Source organism: Balaenoptera musculus, chromosome 8 (assembly GCF_009873245.2).
Source record: "Balaenoptera musculus isolate JJ_BM4_2016_0621 chromosome 8, mBalMus1.pri.v3, whole genome shotgun sequence".
Lineage (NCBI taxonomy): Eukaryota > Metazoa > Chordata > Mammalia > Artiodactyla > Balaenopteridae > Balaenoptera > Balaenoptera musculus.
In genome coordinates this window covers 47,403,653-47,430,117 of record NC_045792.1, presented here as the reverse complement: position 1 = coordinate 47,430,117, position 26,465 = coordinate 47,403,653, and the positions used below count along the sequence as shown (strand labels likewise).

The 26,465-nt window shown below is 38.4% G+C and overlaps 1 protein-coding gene across 17 annotated transcripts in view; it reads right to left on the bottom strand.

The window, feature by feature from the left end:
- The window catches only part of DLG2 (discs large MAGUK scaffold protein 2), a 2,039,030-nt gene that overhangs the window by 598,438 nt on the left and 1,414,127 nt on the right, over positions 1-26,465 (bottom strand). For all 17 annotated transcript variants that reach the window (XR_005020917.1, XM_036860586.1, XM_036860590.1 and 14 more), the window contains one exon: positions 17,461-17,585. Coding sequence is in view for 16 of the 17 variants with exons in the window: in XM_036860586.1 (XP_036716481.1) it covers positions 17,461-17,585 (125 nt within the window). In the remaining variant the exon portion in view is untranslated. The remainder of the gene's footprint in view (positions 1-17,460; positions 17,586-26,465) is intronic.

The following is a 26,465-nucleotide window of genomic DNA, read 5'->3' as shown; positions in this document are numbered from 1 at the left end:
TGGCTCACTGGTTCTTCTCCTGTTCTCTACAATACATTCTCTATATTCTCTACTCTAAGCCAGAGTACATGATTTTAAAATTTAAATCAGATGCCGTCACTCACTCCTTGCTTAAGCCCTCCAAGCTCTTCCTACATTATGTAAAATAAAACCCAAGCCCCTCACCCCACCTCACAAAGCCCTGGCTCCCACTTCTTCCCATGCTGTCATCTTCTACCACTCTTCCCTTTGTCCCCTTCATGCCAGCTGCGTTGGCCCTACTTTTAATTCTAGTATGTGCCTAGCTCAGTCCTGCTTTAGGGCACTTGTACTTACTGTTCCCTCAGCTTTGTAAGTCTTTTCCCTTACCTTTGTTTGGCCAGCTTCTTTTAGTCATTGAGATCTTGCCTTAAATGCCACTTCATTAGAGAAGCCTTCCTTGATCACTCAGTATAAGAGTAGCACCAGCCACTCATCTACATCTCTCTGCTTCATTTTCTCCATAGCTTTTATTACTGATGATATTTTGTATGTTTGTTTATCTTCTGCCCAGTAGACAAAAATGTAAGTTCTTTAGAGCAGGAACCTTGCCTGTCTTGTTGACCATTTTATGCTTAGTGCCTCGGACAGTGCCAAGTCCATAGCAGAAACTCAATAAATAGTTGAATATCAAATTAATGAATGAATGAAGGGATGAATGAATGAATTGTAGTTCTACCTAATTTGAACTGGGTTTGTCACCTACAAAGTATATACAGTCTTGCTGCCCAAATTTGAATTCTGATAGCTCTAGCTTGAAGACCTTCTTAAATCCAAACCCATAATTACTGGAATTAGTTAGCATTGGCAAAAACTGAGCAATTCTCTATATAGCAGAAAATGCTAAATTGCCTGGAGATACTAATTTTCGAGGGTAGATGACTAGTGATGCTGTTTCCTGACCTTTTTCTGACCTACCACAATCAGCTGTTACAAAATCACATTTTGTAAAATAAATTCAAATAAATTTTGTGTTGAAAACTCATGACACATTTTGAAATTACTGGTGATATTTTGTGATTTCATAAAACCAGAACTGGAGATCCCTGATTTAGTGGTTGAACTGGTGCTTGCGGTGGTAGGCTCAGCCCCTTACAGTTGTTCTCAGCTGTGGAGGTAAATTTCAGAGGCCTGGGGATGGTAGCCAGGAGGATTAGGGGCACCATGAAGGGCACCTTTGCTCACAAATATCTTCTTGCTTTCAGTAAATCGGTTTTATTTGAATTAATAAATTTCTCTTTCAAAATACAGAGAAACCCATTGGTGTCAACCATCCACATGTTATACATAACTGTCCATATGGACTATGGGACTTCATTTTACAGCATGGGTAGATCAGGGGACTCTTCGAGGGGCAATTTCATTGAAGGACTTATTAGAAGAAGCCATAGGCACCAGGGGAGAGAGGAAAGAAGCTTTCAGAAGATAAAGGAGATCAGAAAGAGACCCCAAAGTAAAACCACACATTTCCTAGGACTCCTGTGACAGCAAAGGTAGTAACCTTTGGGAACAGTAAGTGTTTATATAACACCCCAACAATATTTTGTTTCATTCTTAAAGCCTAAAAATATGCTGGGCAGATACTCTACTTTTTTAAATGGAAAAACTGAGGATTAGACAAGTTAAATAACTTACTCAAATTCAAAAAGCAGGGAAGAGAGAGAATAAAAATTATACATTAGTCTTAACAGCTCCTGGTCCTGTCTTCTTGCCATTTATCACTCCTGTTTATGCTGTTGTCACTTAGTCCTTGTGTTACAATTGTCTGCAAAACTTCAATCCTGATTGAACCCAACTCTCCATCTTCCTCACTGCTTCTTCCAGAGCAGCTGAACACTGAAGGGCTGGAGAAAACCCATGAATGGTGGGTGTCCCTGTAAATTCATGATCTCCAAACACCCTGGTCAGTTTGCTATCCTTCCTTCTGCAATGACAGTCTCCAAACCCCTCCTTTCCTACATCACTTCCAGCACATACCTACCTGACTACGTGCAAAGCCACGCTGTTCTCTCTCTTCCTATTACAGTGGAGGAAGTGTCTCTTCTGACACCAAGGTCCATCCATTCACATTTTCTTAAAGACCTCACTTAATCATTTAATCTCTTAACATCCTGCATCTTCAAATCCAGTCTCTCTAGTTAACCCATTCTCTGAACATTCAAACATACTCTGGTATCTCCTATCACTTGAAAAGCCTTCCATTGACCTGGTATCTCCCCTTGTCCTATCTCTTTCCTTTTCACAGACCAAGTTTATTTATAAAGAGCTGTTTACACATACTTCCATTTCTTCCTCCCTAATCTCTCTTTATCCCATTGTAATCAGAGTCCCCCTCACAATGCCCCTACCAAGAAAAACACAGAAAACTTTCCTGCTAAATTCACCACTAGGGACTTCCCTGGCAGTCCAGCGGTTAAGACTTTGCCTTCTGGAGGATTAACCAAGATGGCTGAGTAGAAGGACAGGCTCTCACTCCCTCTTGCGAGAGCACCAGAATCACAACTGGCTGCTGGATAATCATCGACAGGAAGATGCTGGACTTCACCAAGGAGGATACCCCACGTCCAAGGACAGAGGAGAAGCCACAGTGAGACGGTAGGAGGGGCGCAATCAGAGTAAAATCAAATCCCATAACTGCTGAGTGGGTGACTCACAGACTGGCGAACACTTATACCACAGAAGTCCACCCACTGGAGTGAAGCTTCTGAGCCCCACGTCAGGCTTCCCAACCTGGGGGTCCGGCAACAGGAGGAGGAATTCATAGAGAATCAGACTCTGAAGCCTAGTGGGAATTGATTGCAGGACTTCGACAGGACTGGGGGAAACAGAGACCCCACTCTTGGAGGGCACACACGGAATAGTGTGTGCATCGGGACCCGGGGGAAGGAGCAGTGACCCTGGGGGAGACTGAACCTGACCTACCTGCTAGTGTTGGAGGGTCTCCTGCAGAGGCGGGGGCTAGCTCTGTTTCACCGTGGGGACAAGGACACTGGCAGCGGAGGTTCTGGGAAGTACTCCTTGGCATGAGCCCTCCCAGAGTCTGCCATTAGCCCAACCAAAGAGCCCAGGTAGGCTCCAGTGTTGGGATGCCTCAGGCAAAACAACCAACATGGAGGGAACCCAGCCCCACCCATTAACAGTTAAGTGGATTAAAGTTTTACGGAGCTCTGACGGCCACAGCAACAGTCAGCTCTACCCACCACCAGAGCCTCCCATCAAGCCTCTTAGATAGCCTCAACTACCAGAGGGCAGACAGCAGAAGCAAGAAAAACTACAATCCTGCAGCCTGTGGAACAAAAACCACATTTACAGAAATATAGACAAGATGAAAAGGCAGAGGACTATATACCAGATGAAGGAACAAGAAAAAACCCCAGAAAAACAACTAAATGAAGGGGAGATAGGCAACCTTCCAGAAAAAGAATTCAGAATAATGATAGTGAAGATGATCCAGGACCTCGGAATAAGAATGGAGGCAAAGATTGAGAAGATGCAAGAAATGATGAACAAAGACCTAGAAGAATTAAAGAACAAACAAACAGAGATGACCAATACAATAACTGAAATGAAAACTACACTAGAAGGAATCAATAGCAGAATAACTGAGGCAGAAGAACGGATAAGTGACCTGGAAGACAGAATGGTTGAATTCACTGCTGTGGAACAGACGAAAGAAAAAAGAATGAAAAGAAATGAAGACAGCCTAAGAGACCTCTGGGACAACATTAAATGCAACAACATTCGCATTATAGGGGTCCCAGAAGGAGAAGAGAGAGAGAAAGGACCAGAGAAAATATTTGAAGAGATTATAGTTGAAAACTTCCCTAACATGGGAAAGGAAATAGCCACCCAAGTCCAGGAAGCACAGAGAGTCCCATACAGGATAAACCCAAGGAGAAACACGCCGAGACACATAGTAATCAAAGTGGCAAAAATTAAAGACAAAGAAAAATTATTGAAAGCGGCAAGGGAAAAACGACAAATAACATAACATACAAGGGAACTCCCATAAGGTTAACAGCTGATTTCTCAGCAGAAACTCTACAAGCCAGAAGGGAGTGGCATGATATACTTAAAGTGATGAAAGGGAAGAACCTACAACCAAGATTACTCTACCCGGCAAGGATCTCATTTAGATTTGATGGAGAAATCAAAAGCTTTACAGACAAGCAAAAGCTAAGAGAATTCAGCACCACCAAACCAGCTCTACAACAAATGCTAAAGGAACTTCTCTAAGCAGGAAACACAAGAGAAGAAAAGGACCTACAAAAACAAACCCAAAACAATTAAGAAAATGGTCATAGGAACATACATATCGATAATTACCTTAAACGTGAATGGATTAAATGCTCCAACCAAAAGACACAGGCTTGCTGAATGGATACAAAAACAAGACCCATATATATGCTGTCTACAAGAGACCCTTTAGACCTAGGGACACATACAGACTGAAAGTGAGGGGATGGAAAAAGATATTCCATGCAAATGGAAATCAAAAGAAAGCTGGAGTAGCTATACTCATATCAGATAAAATAGACTTTAAAATAAAGAATGTTACAAGAGACAAGGAAGGACACTACATAATGATCGAGGGATCAATCCAAGAAGAAGATATAACAATTATAAATATATATGCACCCAACATAGGAGCACCTCAATACATAAGGCAACTGCTAACAGCTATAAAAGAGGAAATTGACAGTAACACAATAATAGTGGGGGACTTTAACACCTCACTTACACCAATGGACAGATCATCCAAAATGAAAATAAGTAAGGAAACAGAAGCTTTAAATGACACAATAGACCAGATAGATTTAATCGATATTTATAGGATATTCCATCCAAAAACAGCAGATTACACGTTCTTCTCAAGTGCGCACGGAACATTGTCCAGGATAGATCACATCTTGGGTCACAAATCAAGCCTCAGTAAATTTAAGAATATTGAAATCATATCAAGCATCTTTTCTGACCACAACGCTATGAGATTAGAAATGAATTACAGGGAAAAAACATAAAAAACACAAACACATGGAGGCTAAACAATACGTTACTAAATAACCAAGGGATCACTGAAGAAATCAAAGAGGAAATCAAAAAATACCTAGAGACAAATGACAATGAAAACACGACGACCCAAAACCTATGGGATGCAGCAAAAGCAGTTCTAAGAGGGAAGTTTATAGCTATACAAGCCTACCTAAAGAAACAAGAAAAATCTCAAGTAAACAATCTAACCTTACACCTAAAGAAACTAGAGAAAGAAGAACAAACAAAACCCAAAGTTAGCAGAAGGAAAGAAATCATAAAGATCAGAGCAGAAATAAATGAAATAGAAACAAAGAAAACAATAGCAAAGATCAATAAAACTAAAAGCTGGTTCTTTGAGAAGATAAACAAAATTGATAAGCCATTAGGCAGACTCATCAAAAAAAAGAGGGAGAGGACTCAAATCAATAAAATCAGAAATGAAAAAGGAGAAGTTACAACAGACACCGCAGAAATACAAAGCATCCTAAGAGACTACTACAAGCAACTTTATGCCAATAAAATGGACAACCTGGAAGAAATGGACAAATTCTTAGAAAGGTATAACCTTCCAAGACTGAACCAGGAAGAAATAGAAAATATGAACAGACCAATCACAAGTAATGAAATTGAAACTGTGGTTAAAAATCTTCCAACAAACAAAAGTCCAGGACCAGATGGCTTCACAGGTGAATTCTATCAAACATTTAGAGAAGAGCTAACACCTATCCTTCTCAAACTCTTCCAAAAAATTGCAGAGGAAGGAACACTCCCAAACTCATTCTATGAGGCCACCATCACCCTGATACCAAAACCAGACAAAGACACTACAAAAAAAGAAAATTACAGACCAATATCACTGATGAATATAGATGCAAAAATCCTCAACAAAATACTGGCAAACAGAATCCAACAACACATTAAAAGGATCATACACCACGATCAAGTGGGATTTATCCCAGGGATGCAAGGATTCTTCAATATACGCAAATCAATCAATGTGATACACCATATTAACAAATTGAAGAATAAAAACCATACGATCATCTCAATAGATGCAGAAAAAGCTTTTGACAAAATTCAACACCCTTTTATGATAAAAACTCTGCAGAAAGTGGGCATAGAGGGAACCTACCTCAACATAATAAAGGCCATATATGACAAACCCACAGCAAACATCATTCTCAATGGTGAAAAACTGAAAGCATTTTCTCTAAGATCAGGAAAAAGACAAGGATGTCCACTCTCACCACTATTATTCAACATAGTTCTGGAAGTCCTAGCCACAGCAATCAGAGAAGAAAAAGAAATAAAAGGAATACAAATTGGAAAAGAAGAAGTAAAACTGTCACTGTTTGCAGATGACATGATACTATACATAGAGAATCCTAAAAATGCCACCAGAAAACTGCTAGAGCTAATTAATGAATATGGTAAATTTGCAGGATACAAAATTAATGCACAGAAATCTCTTGCATTCCTATACACTAATGATGAAAAATCTGAAAGAGAAATTATGGAAACACTCCCATTTACCATTGCAACAAAAAGACTAAAATACCTAGGAATAAACCTACCTAGGGAGACAAAAGACCTGTATGCAGAAAACTATAAGACACTGATGAAAGAAATTAAAGATGATACCAACAGATGGAGAGATATACCATGTTCTTGGATTGGAAGAATCAACATTGTGAAAATGACTATACTACCCAAAGCAATCTACAGATTCAATGCAATCCCTCTCAAATTACCAATGGCATTTTTTACGGAGCTAGAACAAATCATCTTAAAATTTGTATGGAGACACAAAAGACCCCGAATAGCCAAAGCAGTCTTGAGGGAAAAAAACGGAGCTGGAGGAATCAGACTCCCTGACTTCAGACTATACTACAAAGCTACAGTAATCAAGACAATATGGTACTGGCACAAAAACAGAAACATAGATCAATGGAACAAGATAGAAAGCCCAGAGTTAAACCCACGTACCTATGGTCAACTAATCTATGACAAAGGAGGCAAAGATATACAGTGGAGAAAAGACAGTCTCTTCAATAAGTGGTGCTGGGAAAACTGGACAGCTACATGGAAAAGAATGAAATTAGAATACTCCCTAACACCATACACAAAAATAAACTCAAAATGGATTCGAGACCTAAATGTAAGACTGGACACTATAAAACTCTTAGAGGAAAACATAGGAAGAACACTCTTTGACATAAATCACCACAAGATCTTTTTTGATCCACCTCCTAGAGTAATGGAAATAAAAACAAAAATAAACAAATGGGACCTAATGAAACTTCAAAGCTTTTGCACAGCAAAGGAAACCATAAACAAGACGAAAAGACAACCCTCAGAATGGGAGAAAATATTTGCAAATGAATCAACGGACAAAGGATTAATCTCCAAAATATATAAACAGCTCATTCAGCTCAATATTAAAGAAACAAACACCCCAATCCAAAAATGGGCAGAAGACCTAAATAGACATTTCTCCAAAGAAGACATACAGATGGCCACGAAGCACATGAAGAGATGCTCAACATCACTAATTATTAGAGAAATGCAAATCAAAACTACAATGAGGTATCACCTCACACCAGTTAGAATGGGCATCATCAGAAAATCTACAAACAACAAATGCTGGAGAGGGTGTGGAGAAAAGGGAACCCTCTTGCACTGTTGGTGGGAATGTAAATTGATACAGCCACTATGGAGAACAATATGGAGGTTCCTTAAAAAACTAAAAATAGAATTACCATATGACCCAGCAGTCCCACTACTGGGCATATACCCAGAGAAAACTGTAATTCAAAAAGACACATGCACCCGAATGTTCATTGCAGCATTATTTTCAATAGCCAGGTCATGGAAGCAACCTAAATGCGCATCAACAGACGAATGGATAAAGAAGATGTGGTACATATATACAATGGAATATTACTCAGTCATAAAAAGGAACGAAATTGAGTCATTTGTTGAGACGTGGATGGATCTAGAGACTGTCATACAGAGTGAAGTAAGTCAGAAAGAGAAAAACAAATATCGTATATTAACGCATGTATGTGGAACCTAGAAAAATGGTACAGATGAGCCGGTTTGCAGGGCAGAAGTTGAGACACAGATGTAGAGAACAGACATATGGACACCAAGGGGGGAAAACTGCGGTGGGGTGGGGATGGTGGTGTGCTGAATTGGGCGGTTGGGATTGACATGTATACACTGATGTGTATAAAATTGATGACTAATAAGAACCTGCAGTATAAAACAAACAAACAAACAAAACAACTAATACTAAACTTTCATTGGGTTATTTGTATGGAAATATGTTAATATAAATGTTTCAGACATTACATGAAATTTCTAAAAATCTTATATGTTCTGGTATAATGTTATAAGTCATAATCCTAGTTATTACTTTAAAATGTATATCTCAGAAATAACTAATTTTCTTGTCAACTGCATTATTATGAACTTTCATCAAATCTTTAACCGTGGTCATTTTTAAGTCTTTTGTCATTTACAGACAATTCTGGGTGTACTCTGATGCTTTTGCAAATATGTTCCTATAAAAGGGTTTCATCTTCAAGAAATTCATGGAAAAGACTCTGACAAGTACAGGTTTCTGGTAACTGACTGTACTGCTGAACTGAATGAATAAGCATTTTCAGAACTCTAATGAAAAACTGATGAACTCATAAAAGTGCTAACAAAAGATCAAGATGAAAAAAAAAATTAATTACATGGGACTGAGTGAACTGATGAGGATGAGTATAATTTTTGTGACTTTCTGTTTGAATTAAAAAAAAAATCCCACAACAACTCAGAGGCAAAAATATACAAATCAATTTTCACTGCAAAGTAAAGGAGCTGCTACAGTGGAGGATTACTGGACTGAATGTCAATATTATGACATAGTATGAGTGTGTTTCATGTTTGGTAATTGCAATCATTGTTGCTTTTGTTGTGGTCATCCATGTACAATGCTTGATGTCAGTCTATTTATCTCTTGTAAAAATAAAATACAGTGTGTGTGGGTGTGAAAAAAAAAACAAACAAACCAATAAGGACCTACTCTACAACGCAAGGAATGCTATTCAATATCTTGTAATAACCTATAATGGAAAAGAATCTGAAAAAGGAAACATATATATATGTGTGTGTATGTAAAAAAAAAAAAAAAAAATGGACAATAAAAAAAAAAAAAAAAGACTTTGCCTTCCAATGCAGGGAGTGCAGGTTCCATCCCTGGTCAGGGAGCTGACCTTCCTTTTCCTTTTTCTCCCTCTGCTCTTCCCCTTTGCCTCTCTTTTCCTCATGTTATTATTTAAAAATTACTAGTGAGTTAATGGGTATAATTAATGAAAAATCAAAAGGATGAATTGCCGTATGACAGCCAAAGGATGATGTTGTAATTTATACACAGAGGTTGTGTTCTTGAAACATTGGTCCTTTACCTCTCGACTTCAGTCGGTATAGTCAAGCCTCAGTATGAACAATAGCATTCTTATTTGAAATCAACATATATGGCTTTTATAAGGACGAAGCCAATGTTACTTGTAAACAGACATAGAAGGAACAAATGAAGCAATGAATTTAAAGAAAACTTGTTTTTTGGTTTTTTTTCCCATCTTGTCTGGGAGTAGAAATGATTGTGCTGAGGGCTAAGAGATTAAATTGTGTCACTTGTCAGGATATTGGCAAGTAGCCATCTCTTCTGCCTGCCACTACATGCTGCTTTTGTGCTGTGGATGGGTTTAATAAATGCACTGTTGTGTAAAATGTCATTGCTGCTTTGCCAAGCGGAGGCTGTCAGGTGATAGCTCTTCCCCAGGATGACAGATCAATATTGGTCCTCAGCAATCCTGAGACTTGAAGCCACACAGAGGGCATTTTTATGGTTCAGATACAAAAGTTGAAATAAAAACCATTCTTCAAAGCATGGACATATATCTATTTTGCTCTGGAAGAAAACCTAATGTTCTTTCAAAAATGTTCTAACTTTAAAGATAAGTAATGTCATCAAATTTTAGTGACAACTTCTAGAAGAAATAATACAAATGGCTTGTTATATTTTTTAAAAAGTTCAATCTTTTTGTTAATCAAATAAATGCAAAGCAAAGCAAGGAAATATACCATTGTTTGCCTTGGTAAACAGCCTAAAATCATACACATTCAAGCACATGAAATGTTGATGACATATTGTAAAATAGTCCCTCCCTAACATCAGTGGTAGAAGTAAAATTTGGTACAGTCCTTCTGGAAGGAAATATAGCAATATGTATCAAAATTCTTTAGAATGTTCATACCTTTTGGTGCAGAAATTCTACTGCTAGAAATATATCCTAAGGAATTTATGAGAAACAGAGTCAGCAATGTCTTCCAAAAGATTGTCAGTTATTTAAATTGTGGAGAAACTGAAAACAACCTAAACTCCTAACAATGTAAACAGTAAATGTATTATTAAACAGCAATTAAAATATGTACAAGGCTTTTTAAAAAATGATATGGGGAAAGGTTTATGAAATAAAGTTATGTGAAATTAAACAAATGCTAAATATTATATACAGTGTGATCTAAACTAAATAAAAATAAGTAAAATAGCAAAAAAATTACCAGAAATAAGTGTACAAAAATGTTAATACTTATTGACTCTATTTATTGTAAACATGAATGTGTTGTGTTTTGTTTAGTTTTTATCTACTTTTCTGAATTTTATACATATCCACAAAGGACAATTATCATATCTATAAAAATATATACACAAGAAAAAGAGGTTGCACAGGAAAAGGATCACTATCCAAAGGAATTCATTTAAACCCTCATATGCTCTCTTGCCTTGCCTTTTAACTTAGCCTTCATCTCACATTTTCCTTATAGCTTCTGGCTCTCACCCTCCGTCCAGCCCAGACCAACATCCCCAGCCATCAGTTGTAACAGTGTATTTCAGCTAATCTCTGTATCTGCTGTCCCTCACCTTGGGGGACTGGTTTCTTCCCTGTTTCTGACCTTGATCCACCCCTTGTTTCTGATTGCTTTTCACATCTTGCCTCCAGGTGTGTGAAGGGCCTGAGCCCAGCCATGAGGCCTGATCAGTGTTTCTGAAGATCAGAGTGAGGTAGTGCTGACAGAGACAAGCCAGTCTGCACCTCAGCCTAAGTGAATATTAGGGTCCAAAATGCCATAGGGTCCATATTAGCTTTTTTTTTTTTTTTAAATAAATTTATTTATTTATTTATTTATTTATGTCTGTGTTGGGTCTCCGTTTCTGTGCGAGGGCTTTCTCCAGTTGCGGCAAGCGGGGGCCACTCTTCATCGCAGTGCACGGGCCTCTCACTATCGTGGCCTCTCTTGTTGCAGAGCACAGGCTCCAGACGTGCAGGCTCAGCAATTGTGGCTCACGTGCCCAGCCGCTCCGCGGCATGTGGGATCCTCCCAGACCAGGGCTCGAATCCGTGTCCCCTGCATTGGCAGGCAGACTCTCAACCACTGTGCCACCAGGGAAGCCCCATATTAGCTTTTTATTGCTCCCTGACAAGTTACCACAGCAGTTGCAGTTTAAAGCAACGCATTACAGCTTCGTGGTATATATGCTCCTACTTACAATTTACCAGTAAGGGAACTGGAGCACAGAGAGCTTAAAAAGAGGTCCAAGGTCACTTAGCTAGAAAGGAGAACTTGAAACCCAGGTCCTCTACTCCAAATAGTATGTTCTTTCTCCTATATCTCTCTTCTGGGGCAACCACTGGGACTTGAGTTCAGTTTGGAGTCTGATCTAATTAAGGAGAAAGTCACCTCTCACCTTATCTGTGTCTTAAACCCACACACTTGCTTTATATTGGGTGTGATGGAGCACATACAGGAAGACTTTTCATAATGAACTCAGAACTCCTCGAATAATGTAGATATTAATGTTTTGTTGCTCCTTACAAAATTACCACAAATTTAGCAGCTTAAAACAAGACCTATTTATTAGCTCACTGTCTGTATAAGTCAGAAGTCTGACACAGTGTGGCTGGAATCGCTGCTCAGGTTCTCACAAGGCTGAAATCCAGGTGTCAACCGACTACATTCTTATCTGGAGCTGTGGGTCTTCTTCCCAGCTTATAAGGTTGTGGTAAGACACAGGTCCTTGCAGTTGTGAGATGGAGGTCCCTGCTTCCTCGTTAGCTATCAGCCGGAGGCCTCTGTGTGCTCCTAGAGGCCAACCTTGTACTTTCTCACACGGCCTCCTCCATCTTCAAACCAGGAACAGTGCCAAGTACTTCACAGATTTTGAATCTCTTTGACTTCCTCTTCTGCCACCAGCCAGAGAAAGCTCTCTACTTTTAGGGCTCATGTGATTAGATCAGGCTCACCTGAGTATTCTCCCTATCTTAGGTCAACTATGCCATGCAATGTAACAAAATCACAGGTTCTATGGATTAGGGTGTGGAATCATGAGGAGTGGCATTTTTAGAATACTGCTTACCACAGTGTGTCTTTTAAATGTCATTCTTTTTCCCCCTGCAGTATAACTTAGAACATAAATACATGGACGTTAGATGCAGACTGCCTACGTTCAAAGTCTGGCTCTAACATTTACTAGCCGTACAATCTTGCTAAGTTACTTAACCTCTTATCTCAGTTCCTTGATTTTCTTACCTGAAAAGAGGGAATAATAAAAGTATAGGTCTCGTCAAGTTGTTATACACTTTAAATGAGTTAATGTGTCAGAAAAGTACTTGGCACACTGAAGTACTATGTTGTCCTTGCTATTATTATTATTGACCTGATTATTATATATCCACTGAAAAGTCCAGATTACTACTCTCCTTGGAGCAGACCCAACACCTCACTTTTCTGGGCCTCAGCTTCTCTTTCAATTTTAGTAGGATTTAACTGTCAAAAATATAATTTATAATGTGAAGGATACATCAGAAAAATGTTTACAAGTTCCTAACTCACAGCACCAAAGAATCTGTCAAGTTAAAAAAAACCAAAACAAAACTATGTTTAGTTTGTGGGCTTAGTTTTTAAGTAAGGGAAACATAGCAGATTCAGTTGACTGTATTATAAACTTGAGAATAGAAACATAGAACCTTTTCTAGTACCATACCTGTTTCTAAATGGGTTTTAATTTCATGTTATGATCAAGAGAAAAGGGCATGTGAAAAGATAGGAACAGGAAGCTTAGGGAAGGCCGTAAAGGATGAATGGGAACTGAAAGAAAGGTGGAAAGGATGAGAGGAGAGAAAAAGAAGAAGGAATGGAAGCAATAGAAGAGGAAAGACCACTGAGAGGTAGAGAGGGCTGGTAAGGAAAAGGGGGAAACATTACTAAAATTTACTGAGCATGTACTATATGCTTGGCATAGCTAGGGACTTAGGTTATCTCACTGAATCCTCAGAACAGGTATAATTGTCATCACTTTATAGATGAGAAAACAGCAACCACAAGAGTTTAATCTTTCCAAAATCAACTATGTTAGTATACAGGCATCAGAACCTACATCTTTCCAGAGTTCATTGTTATTTGCTGATTCCATGTTCACAAGGACTAATGGTGAGATAGAAGTACTCCTCACACATTGTTAGTCCAGCTTCAAAGAGCGTTCCTGTTACACTGAGAAAAGACTTCTTAGATGGGCTTAGGTGCTACTGCCACTTAACACTACCTTAGATCATTAATTACTTGAGTCAAGACATTTGGAGTCTAAGGGTCCGAAAGGATACATGCACCCCAATGTTCATTGCAGCACTGTTTACAATAGCCAAGACATGGAAGCAACCTAAATGTCCATCGACAGAAGAATGGATAAAGAAGATGTGGCACATATATACAATGGAATATTACTCAGACACTAAAAAGAATGAAATAATGCTTGCAGCAACATGGACGGACTTGGAGATTGTCATACTGAGTGAAGCAAGTCAGACAGAGAAAGAGAAATATCATATGGTATTGTATGGTATCGCTTATATGTGGAATCTAAAAAGAAATGATACAAGTGAACTTATCTACACAACAGAAAGAGACTCACAGACTTAGAGAACGAACTTATGGTTACCAGGTGGGAAGGGTCAGGGGAACAGATATTTAGGGAGTTTGGGATTGACATGTACACACTGCTATGTTTAAAATGGATAACCAACAAGGACCTACTGTATGGCACAGGGAACTCTGCTCAATATTTTGTAACAACCTAAATGGGAAAAGAATATGAAAAAGAATAGATATATGTATATGTATAACTGAATCACTTTGAGGTCCACCTGAAACTATCACAGCATTGTTAATCAACTATACTCCAGTATAAAATAAAAAGTTAAAATAAAAGACATTTGGAGTCTAGTTAAAACAGACCCCCCAAATGATTTATGCCTCAGGATAAATTACTCGACTGAGCCTCAGCTTTCCCATCTGTAAAATGTAGGCTTTGAACCAGATAAATTGCTAAATTCTGAAATCTATCTTAATGTCACGCTGCTAGATTTTCAGCTGAGTGTCATTCTTGAACTCTTAGATGTCCCCAAACCATTCAAGTTCATGGCAGGAAGGAGTAAGGTGGGAAACAGTCTCAGTGGTAGTAGCAAGGATCTATCACAAAGAACTGGAGACACACACCAGAGCTGTCTTCACTTAGGCACAAGGCTGTGATGCGGATTGGGGAGTTGGTATATAGGGTTGCTCCTGTTAGGACCATTGTTCAGAGCTTTTCAGGTCATTCACTGCACAACCTCACCAGGCAAAATTCACATACACAGTCATAGGCCACGGCCCTGGCTCCAGGAAGCCAGAAAGAAGACCAGTGGGTAGAGTTCATAATAAAAACAACTGTGGCTCAGCAGAAAAATAGCAAACTTTGTAACTGTTCAGAGTTGCCCATTACCATTGTGAAAAACTTTATCTTTGGGAATTTTTAGGCCAGGACCACATGAGGTAGGAGATTCTACTATTGAATTAGAGTTTAGAGAGTACTTAAGCGATATACAGGACTAGATTTTGGAATGTATTCAAAGTTAGATGGGTGATCTTCTTAAAATATTTAATTCTTAATTTCCTGAGTCCATATTATTATGGCCATAATAACTGTACCTGCCTCATATGGCTGTGGTAAGTGTATAGAAGATTGTGTGTCTGTGTGTACCTACATCTCTATTTATATTATCAACCTGTCAATCAATCTGTGTATCCATCCATCCAACCACCCACCCACCTACCAACCTATCTACCTACCTACCTATCTATCTTAGCCCAATGCTCCACACATGATAAAAGCTCGATAAATGTTAGCTGTCATTATGATTATTCTCTTTACAACTATTGAATGACGCTCCCAACACAGCAGAACTTCCTTTTATCTCCGTAGGCATGAGCAAAGAGTGGTGGTACTCTAAGAGATGCCATTTTTCATTCTTAATTGTTGAATAAGCACATAACATGAAGTTTATTTTATCTGAAACTTAGGGCCAAAGTTTGGCTGAGGCGAAAGTTCCTCTACTTCTAGGTAAAGAGTGATATGAAATAATGATTGTGGCCCACTTTTCTGAAGTTTCCTTTAACAACTTTATTTCCAAACTTTTAAAATGGAGTTTCTCCAGGGTCCAGTATTAGCAATCACTATCCCCACCATGAGTCGTAGAATTACAAAGCATCTAGTTCTTATCTCTTACTCTGCAGCATGGACATTCCCTCACCCAGAAATTAATTTAGTCAATTCAGCCTGAAAATTCTATTCAAAAAGCATGTGTTTCCTGTGGGAGCGTCACTCATGTCTTTTCTTGTTGATAGGGGATGCTGATGTACCTGAAAAAAAAGCGTGATTTTCCTCCACAAGCTGCAAAGATGCAGCTGTCAAAAGTAATCACTGCATCAGAACAGTTGGATAGGGAAAAAGTGTCCTTTGCTGCTTTATAAAAAACCAGTAAGCTAGCTTCTCTATGCTTAAAAAAGCAGACTCAGGAAGGGCTACAAAGCTTACATTTCTGCCACTTAGGTCACAGTTTTCAGTGTGGCTTCATGCAAGCTAAAACCATTCTTACCTACAGGCCTTGGCCTGTGCTACCCTCTCTCCCCACTCATTAATTTACCCTCCTTTCTCTTCTCATTTTATTCACTCATTCATTCATTCATTCAAAAACTCTCTCATTCATTCAGCAAGAATTTATGGATTCACATCTATAATATAACTGTTTGGCCTGAGGAGATTTACAATCTAATAGAGGTGCTAAAATAACATTGGGACATGTTTTTCTCCCAAGGAAATCTCTCCTAATTGTTTAATCTACAACTCCTTTAGCTAGTGATTTATTTATTTATTTATTTATGGCTGCGTTGGGTCTTCGTTGCTGTGTGCAGGCTTTCTCTAGTTGCGGCGAGCGGGGGCTACTCTTCATTGAGGTGCACGGACTTCTCATTGCGGTGGCTTCTCTTGTTGTGGAGCACGGACTCTAGGTGCGCGGGCTTCAGTAGTTGTGGCACGTGGGCTCCGTAGTTGTGGCTCGCGGGCTCTAGAGCGCAGGCTCAGTAGTTGTGGCACATGGGCTTAGTTGCTCCGCGGCACGTGGGATCTTCCCGGTCGAGGGCTCAAACCTGTGTCCCCTGTGTTGGCAGGCGGATTCTTAACCACTGTGCCACCAGGGAAGTCCCTAGCTAGTGTTTTGATCTCTGATAGAATTTTATATTATTTACCAAGAGCCCCATGTGGGTGACTCTTATTTTCCCAAATAATCTTTAGTTCTTTAAAGAGAGGGTCCCTGGCTCAAGCCACCACTATTCTATCCTGAGCAAGATCTGGCTCCACTCCAGCTACAGAACCTCACCTGGTGTTTTTTCATCCAAGACACGTGATTTCCTTCTTTCCTGGGACCACTTGCTTCTTCTCCCTCTGGGTTCTCATTCAGGTTTGTGGGGTTAATAAACTATTTTTTTAAGACTCAGACTGGAATCTTCTTACAGAATAGCTTTTCAGACTCTTCCCCTCCAAACTCCTACAGAAAGCCCTTATAAATGGTTGCCAAATCCATGAACACACACAAGGTGCATAACATGGAATTTCTTTGCTAATACTACAATAGTTACAATATATTGTTTTCCACACATATTATTATTTGCTCATCAGCTCATAGTATTCTTCTTTCCCATCGGACTGAAGGCCTCATGGAACAAAAGATACATCTGTAGCCCTTCCTCACACTGCCTGGCTCAATGTTGAATGTGGTAACCATCAACAAACACAAATTAAATACTAGCTGAAATTCAATAAGTAATAAGAGATCTGGAAAGTCATTACAGAAAGCTTGCTTTGACAGTTTTGTCTTTCAAGTACAGAACTTTTGGAGAATTATTACTCTCCAAAGGCACAAGTACGTCTCATTGATGTGGCAGATTTACTTTCCAAATAATTCTAACATTTCAGATCTTTACCTGAGTCTGCCATCCTCTGCTGCAGCACCTCCAGGTATAATCTTCGTAATAAATATGCCAGGGTCATCTCCAATGTGGGGATTATCTGTCCCTCCAGCAATACTGAATCCCAGGCCAGAATTCCCCTGTAGAAACGATAAGCAGACATTAAATGTTGTGGCTGTCACCTAAACCTAGTTCCCCATGTACTCTGCGTTATCATCTTACTACTCAAATGGAAATCAGGTGATAACAGCCTTGTATGCAAAGCTATAAAGTACACTGTCAGCAGACAAAGGAAGGTCAGGAACAACACTCAGGTTTGTCCCTGCATTGCAAGAATTCAAGGGCCTTATATTTTTGCTTCTAAGAAATGCTTCCTTTATTAGCAATTAAAATGATCATTATGAAGTAGGAAATAAAAGCTTCCATACTGTGTAATATGAGAAAATGTAAAAAAAATCATTAGTGTCCATTGTAAAAATTATACACACATACGAAAAAGAATGGAAGGAAATGAGTCACATGAAAAACATTTGATTTGATAGAGTAGTGAAATTTAGGTGTTTTCATTCTGCTATTTCTGGTCTTGTTGCTCTAATACTATTTATCCAGCAAAGAAATGTGTTTTCCTGTTAATAAGGAACTTTGACTTCAGAAGGCAGGGACCTCTTCTAGAGTCATAGCAAATATGAGACACTTTTCAGTAATAAACAGGTTTTAATTTGCTGTAGATACAGACAAGGAATGCATTATTGTTGCAGCATGTAAATTTGAATAGTTTATACGCTAATATAGCTTTCATACTTACTCCTGTAGACTATAGTAATTGACATCCAATGTACATATAGCCCTCTAAAATTTGTATGTTATACATAATTAAACATCTCTCCCAAATTCACAAACCATCTTACTTATTTTTTATTTTCATATGCTTTTTTAAATCTCCATCTCCATGGCTACATTTTGTTTCCATACTATATTCTATTTTTTTTCTAATTCACATTATATTTTAAGCCATTTCCATACAGCTAGATAGTCTTTATAATTATCCATTTAAATGACTAAATAATATTTCACCCAGGTCATTTATTTAACCAGTCCCTTGTCACTGGATATATAATTTCTCCATATACTCTTACAACAAATATAGCTTCCAGTGTTCTTTGAACAGAGATATTACTTAGCAGTGGTCAAATAATGAATTTATTTAATATTTATTAAACACCAGCTTTGTGCCTGGCACTGGACTAAGCCCTGGAGCTACAGCAGTGAATCTTTCAGTTTATGAGGCATACAAAAGGCAAGTGCAGAGTGCAAGAGTGGCTAACAGGAAAGCCACACATAGGGACTTTTCCTGAAGGTGAAGAGCACTTAGTTACTTTTAAGTGGGTCAGGGTGGGAGTTGGAGAGGAGGACAGAATGTTCCAGGCAGAGGGAAGAACATATGTAAAATCCCTGAAGTAAGAAAGGGTATGCCAGGTCCAAGTAACAGACGATGAGGCTAGAATGAAGAAAGCAAGAAGGAAAATTGGATGAGATGTGCCTTGATCATGAGGTTCTTCAGAGCAGAATGTATGTGAATCCATTTTTGGTTTTAATTACCTATTGACACCAGATGACTGCATTGATGTTATATGAATATATTCTACGTGACTGTCTTGAAGCTAAGGCTTTAGGGATTAAGACCAGGTGATTTCTGCCTTCATGGAATTCAAGGCAGAGCAGAAAAGACAGTGATAGTTTGGTGTTTGGTGATCAGTACATTTTCACTGTATAACCTCAACTACACTGTCAGGTCTATAGCCACCAAGACAGTATTTAGGTGACTTAATGAGGCAGTAGAAACTTATAGAGTAAGATCTTGGGTTTTAGAAGGAAAAGATGGGAAGATGAGTATTTCTAATGTAATTTGGGTTAGCTCCAAAAACATCAACTAGAGTATATTGGTCTTACCAGAGCTGACACCTCAGGGATAACAATTTCTTCATTAATAGGGGTAGGGAAGGAGGCAAGCAGAGACTGGGAGATATTCTAATGATTTCTCCTGATAATATCAAAATTTTTGGAGAGGGCACTGAATACTTTGTCATTTGAGAAAAATATTCATGATCCAGCTCTTAACCCTTTCTCCTTTATTTCTAGCTTCATACTTGAGCCCCCAGGAACACTGAACTGAACTGCTGTCTCTTTTCTTGCACAGTACACATGATAGCTCATCTCTTGGCCTTTACTCATGCTGCATTCTCTATAAGACATCTCCCACCTCCCCCTTGATGGTTTAGATGTCATCTGCTCCAGGAAATATTAAATGCCTGCCACAACTCCTCTTCATTGTGTAAGTCACTCCTCTTTTGAGTTTTTGTAAATTTCTCTGCTTAGCCATGTCATATACTGTGTTATTTTGACATTATATATTTATGAGTCTCTCTTTACTTCAAACTGACCTTATAGTAGGCAGGAACTATACAATATTCATCTTTGTTTCTTGGTGCCTTGTGTGGCACATAGTATTGTTCATTAAATATTTGATGAATGAGTGAACAGACCAATTTATTGAGAATATTCAAGTTCTAAAGGGAAGACTCAGAAAGGACACAATAAAAGTCCACAATGTGTTAAGGAATATAATACAGAAGTAGAAGTCATTTTGTTCTGTGTGGCTCCAAGAATAAAAATGGAAAGCCCAGAAATTCAAATTGTGGCTTAGCTGAAGGATGAATGATGAGACAAGAGCTGTTCAAATTGGGAATAGGCTGCTTTGCAAGGGAGGGAGGATCCTTCACTCAATGGGCAGCTGGCTAGACACTGGACATGAGGGATCCAAACATCTGCTGAGAGGTTAAACTGGATGACTTCAAAGGATTCTTCTGGATCTCTGGCTAGATTTGCAGGAAAACGGTTCTTGCCAGAAGAAAAAAAGGGAATGCTATAGGAAACTTTAGAGGGGGATGTAGGTCACTGCTGTATTTTTTAAAACTTATTGTATGAATTCACAGACCTTTGAAACAACAGTTTTGATGACAACCTAGCAGTATGTAACCATCGTTTTTAGAATTGACTCTCATATGGAGAATATGGTGGCTCTGGCATTTACTAGCATACATGCCCATGCCCTCAAATCCACTCTGAGGAAAGGAATGAATGAAAAAGGAATGAATGAATAAGAGAATCCACAATGAAAAGAGGTAGGTAGAATTCTCTGGCAGTCCAGTGGTTAGGACTTGGCGCTTTCACTGCCAGGGGCCAAGGTTCAAACCCTGGTTGGGGAACTAAGATCCTGCAAGCCAGGGGGCGTGGCCAAAAAAAAAAAAAAAAAAGAGGTAGGTAGAGACAGAGTATAACTGGACCTGTGTTTCCAGTTCCAAGGATTCCCAGAAGCTTTTGTATTTCAATTAAAACCAGTCTGCCAGTTGGGTCTACCCAGTCGCCATGGTTCTTTAGAAGAGGCTCATCTGAATTCAGCTAAGGAAATTATTTAAAGTGTTTTCCCTTCTTCCCTTATTATTCTCTCCCAGCCGTCCCTTTCAGGCCTTTGCTACCAGCAGCAGCATTCAGTGGAGAGGGAGAGATAAAAAGCAGCAGTGAAATTACTGCCTGCTGTTCTCCATGGCTGAATGTCTCCAGTCCCCTGACAACCATCCCAGAACCTCTCTCCTCTGAGCAGCCATCTTTACATGTGAACAGGCAGACCCCTGGCTGACACTCTTAGATCCTGAAAATTGTGACTAATTAACTGAGTGTTGATACCTGACACAGTCAATGGAAACTGCAAGGTGCCATGCTGGTGAGGGCAGCCTCTGTATACAGTTCCAGGTGGGATGCTGTTTCCTTACAATTGGGCAGATTCCATGCCTGAGAATGTGGCTGGCAGGGACCATTCTTTCTCCTGGTTCCCAGTCCTCCACATCGGCTGACTCTCCCCCAGGAGCACAAGCCCATTGTCTAGCCAAGTTGTACTTTCTCTTTCATGTACTACACTCTATCTCCTCTCAGAAAAAAAAAAAAAAAATTAGCAAAAAGAAAAGAAAATTTACCATTTAATTGATGGTTGCAAATATAAATACAGTATCCTCAGAAACTCCTCTTTCATTAAAAAATTATTCTCTAACAGAAAATTACCCCCAAAATGGGGTTGTAAAAAAGAAGAGGAAAATAAAGTGATATCTTAATCATATATATTTATAGAATGTCCTACTGACAAAGAATTTCTTTGATTGTCAGAAGTTCCTACTTTAAAATACTATTTAATCTGGTAATTCAATTCTAGGAATTTATCCTAAAGAAATAATCAGAGATGTGTACAATGATTTATGTTCAAAGCTTTGTGGCAGTATCATGCTTCTCCTTCTAAAAACAAAACAAAACAGAAAACAACTCCTAATCGGAAACATCCAAACAATGGAGAAATGGTTAAAAATACTGTGGTATGTCTATTTGAATGTGGGAATATTTTGGAGCCATTAAAACTGTAGTGATATTTAATGACAATAGAAAATGTTCATTATATAAATGTGAGAGGAATAAAAAGTGTATGAAATTTTAATTAAAGTATGATCACCACTAAAATATTAAAAATGACTTGTTTTCAGTAGAACATTATTACTTACTAATTAGTAATAGTAAAACTGTAATAATTACTATTATTATAATATTAAGTAATAATTCAAACTACCTAAAAGGGAGACTTTTTTTAAGTTATAAAGTTCTTAGTAAAATACTAAAAATGTCCTCAAGGGAACTAATATTTATTGCATTTTTCTTTTTATGCTAAACACTGAGCTAGGCTTCTTACAATCCTCTGTCTGGTAGACAGTACTTTCCCCTTTTTATATATTAAAAAACAAAACACAAAAGCAAATAAAAACAAAAGAAAAACCCTGAGGCTGAGAAGAGTGAAGTAACTTACATAAAGACAGAAAGCAAGTAAATAGTGGAATTCAGATTCAAACGGGATTTTTTAGGCTCCAAATACTAACTTTTTCCCTGTTACATCATACTGCCTCTTCTGGGTTAAACAAATAATTTGATGGTAAGGAAATAATAAAAACAATAGCAATAATAAACCATTAAATTTTTTTTTTTGAAAAGAGTCCAAACCACTCCTATCAGTATCATAAAAATATTCAAAAAATTTGTAATGGAAAAGCATGTACTTGGACCATTCAGACCTGGGTCTGAATACCAGCTTTGCCCTTGCTGGATGTTTGACATTAGGTACCTTTCTTAACTTTGAGTCTAGTTTCCTTGTCTGTAAAATGTACGTAATAGTAACTACTTCACAGAATTGTCAGAAAGATGAAAGTAAATGACGTATGTACTAGCAGAGCATGGATCCTGGCACATGGGTGATGATCAGTCAATGTTAGTTCACTTCCTTTGGTTTGACACAGCCCTGTTAAAAGGGTCCTTACAAACATGAGGACAATGAAGGCAAATAGAAGTTAGACAACGTATTCTTTCATTCATACCTTCATTTATTCATCCAACAAGTATTTGTTGATGAATTTTAACCTACAATTTTACTATATGTTATTTCGCTTGGTAAAGATAATTTAGTTACACATTCTAAATATGGGAGAAGGGATGATTAGGTAGGTAGTATTGAGAATTGTTAGGTAAACAAAAGCTAGATAAGGGAAGACTCAAACACTATTTTTTAAACTTTCAACACCTATGGCCTGTTTTGATACATAGAATTTTTTTTTTTAAACATCTTTATTGGAGTAAAATTGCTTTACAATGGTGTGTTAGTTTCTGCTTTATAACAAAGTAAATCAGCTATACATATACATATGTTCCCATATCTCTTCCCTCTTGCATCTCCCTCCCTCCCACCCTCCCTATCCCACCCCTCTAGGTGGTCACAAAGCACCGAGCTGATCTCCCAGTGCTATACGGCTGCTTCCCACTAGCTATCTCTTTTACGTTTGGTAGTGTATATATGTCCATGCCACTCTCTCACTTTGTCACAGCTTACCCTTCCCCCTCCCCATATCCTCAAGTCCATTCTCTAGTAGGTCTGTGTCTTTATTCCCGTCTTGCCCCTAGGTTCTTCATGACATTTTTTTTCCCCTTAGATTCCATATATATGTGTTAGCATATGGTATTTGTTTTTCTCTTTCTGACTTACTTCACTCTGTATGACAGACTCTAGGTCCATCCACCTCACTACAAATAACTCAATTTCGTTTCTTTTATGGCTGAGTAATATTCTATTGTATATATGTACCACACCTATGGCCTGTTTTGATACATTGAATTTTTGTATATCCCCTTACCAACCCCAAGATTTCGGTGCATTCCCCTCATTTCAGCAAGATCTATATGTTCCTTTCACTCCCTGCCAAGGATGTCAAACAAGCCTATTGTCTGCATATCTGCTCCAGCAAAGACATTTATTTTTATTTACTATAATTTATACTATAAAATAATACATATGTTATTTTCAAGTATATAATTATACTTTAGCCTCCCATCTGTAAATTTCTGACATGCACTGAGATTGAAAATTACTAGTGCACAACTTGACAATTGATCAACAAATACAATAGAATGGTGACCAATATAAGTAGGCAGAATAAAGATATTTTTTAAAAAGTTAAAACAGATAATAACATATTAAAGAATTCCGTAGGCTATATGCCAGGATAAAAACATCACTTGATAGAAAGGTCTATTAGTTGGCAAATAATCTTCTAAATTTTCCTGAAAGTAATTTTATTTTAGGCAGTAAATCTAGAATGGCACAGAGAATAAAAAGATATCTTTTTCATAGTTATTACCTGTTGAAAATCATTCAAAGTCTTTCTCTCATCCACTTTCTACAACATACTGCAATATTAAAAGATGAATGGCCCCAGGCCCATTATTAGGGTATAAACAAATGAATGTAACACAGATATTCCTAACTACTGTTGCTTACGATTAACAGCAACAAAAAATTTTCCCCCTCAAATTTTCCTTTTTTTTTTCCCCTTCTTAACATGCTAACAATCCATGTATCTTTGGCTAAAGGTCTTAGCCCAGGAATAAGAGATGCCTGTTTTCACTCAGTTACAACTGCTAGGAGTTGCATTTAGGATGTACCAACGTTTGCTTTATTAAACTGTGTTTTTCTGGAAGCTGCTGAGTAGAGGAGCCATCAGGAGATCTGCATTCGGGGATTGGTAACTGTTTAGGGGAAAGCGTTTTAAGGGGATGGCGGAGAGGAAGCAGTTTTAACAAACAGGTGGGCAGAGAATGCTAGATTACAGTAGACCAAAAAACTTATGAGAAGGAAATGGGTGACATAGTGAAGGCAGATTCCTGTTTCTGTGAAAGAGTTCTGTTCTTAGGGGGGATACATGGTAGTATCTGATGAGAAGGAAGCAGGGTAGTAGAAAGATTTTAGAGGATGGCAGGGAGGGGACTCAGCATGTCTGTGGCGTAGGGGGAAGAAGCCCATGGAAAGGGAGACTGAAGGTATAGGTGAGAAGGAGAGCACGTGGGAAACAAATCCTGACAAAGGAGGAGTGAGAAGAGGGTCTAGAGTCCAGATTCTCTGAGTCCTACCATAGGTACTGGTTAAATACATGTGCTATAGCCATACCAAGGAATACAATGATATCATGAGATGAAAAGATCTTTACAGTACATCTTTAGATAAAGAAAATAGAATACAATATAGGATTTGAACTTTGATCTCGCTTTGTAATATATATGCATAGAAGAAATTTGGAAGTATGTTCACCAACATGTTAATATTGTTCATAGATATCAGAATTATAGACCTTTTTTTCTTTTGTCATTTTGAGCAAGTCCATCATTAATTTTTCCTTATAAATTATAAACACACACACATTATATTTGTAAAACTTGTCTAGCAAAAGAACAAAGGAAACTTTGCCTTTAAGATAGCATAACTCAGCCTTGGCTTGGGAGAGGGATACCTTTTCTTCTTTACCAAGCCCATTTTGTCTCACCCTTTAGATAAAATTATAGTGTTATTTTAAGGGGAAGAAGTTATAGGGTCCTTTTAAGGTAGAGGAGAAGGAAACCGAAGGAGTTCTTGACTGACGACATGTCTTTGTTCTATATATTTAGATGTCAGGATATTAGAGGGAAAAGTCTAGAATGAATGTGGATACTTAAGTAAAGCAATAAAGGGTTGGAATTGCAGCTGTGAGGCAAGAGAGACATGCTGGGATCGGTAGGGGTCTGGTGAGCAGCACTGAGGTGGGACATCGTCAGCGTGATCATGAGATTTTCTCCCACAGAGTTTAGTAATCTTGAACAGCAAAAAGGGAAGGTTTGATTGCCTTAGGGCTGAGGTTTGAAAAGCAAATGTGGTTGACTCTCAAAGGAATGAGTACATAAATCACAAAGGATAGGAAAGGAAGAGAAGCACGGAGGATGCTCAGAGACTGGATAGATAGACTAAGGTCATAACAAGGTCAAATGATGGATTTATGGGGGACTGGGAACAGAAGAGAGGGTGGCAAGCTGTGGACACGATGGGATTTTAGGGTTCAAGATTTCAGAGATGAAGCAACACTCATTGATAGTCATGGGAGTGCATAAATGTCAAATCATGTGAATGTATTAAAGTGATGGGCAAGTCAGAGTTGTAGCCGACACTGACGTTTCCTTGGAAGAAAGAAAGAGACAAAATAGACAAAAGGAAAAAAAAAAGGGCCAAAATTGTTCGGTGAGAGTGAGGAAAGACCCAGGGTAAAGATGAGAAGAGGACTAGGATGTGAGGCAGTGTGGCAGCTGAAAGGGTTCCAAGCAGAGGAACGAGATGTGCCAAGCCCCCATAACATCTCCTTGAGGGTGTACGTGAAAGTTTTCTGAATACCAGACCTAGGAGTATAGGTTCCTGGAGAAACTAGGTTTTCTTCATAAGGCATGACATGATAAATGTGGCATTTTACTACGATTAATTCAAAGACTTTGTATAGGATGAATTAAGAATAGGCTTGATGGATTGAGTCAGAAAGCAAGGAGAGTAATTTGGGATCCAAAGTAGTGTTTGAGCTGTGAAC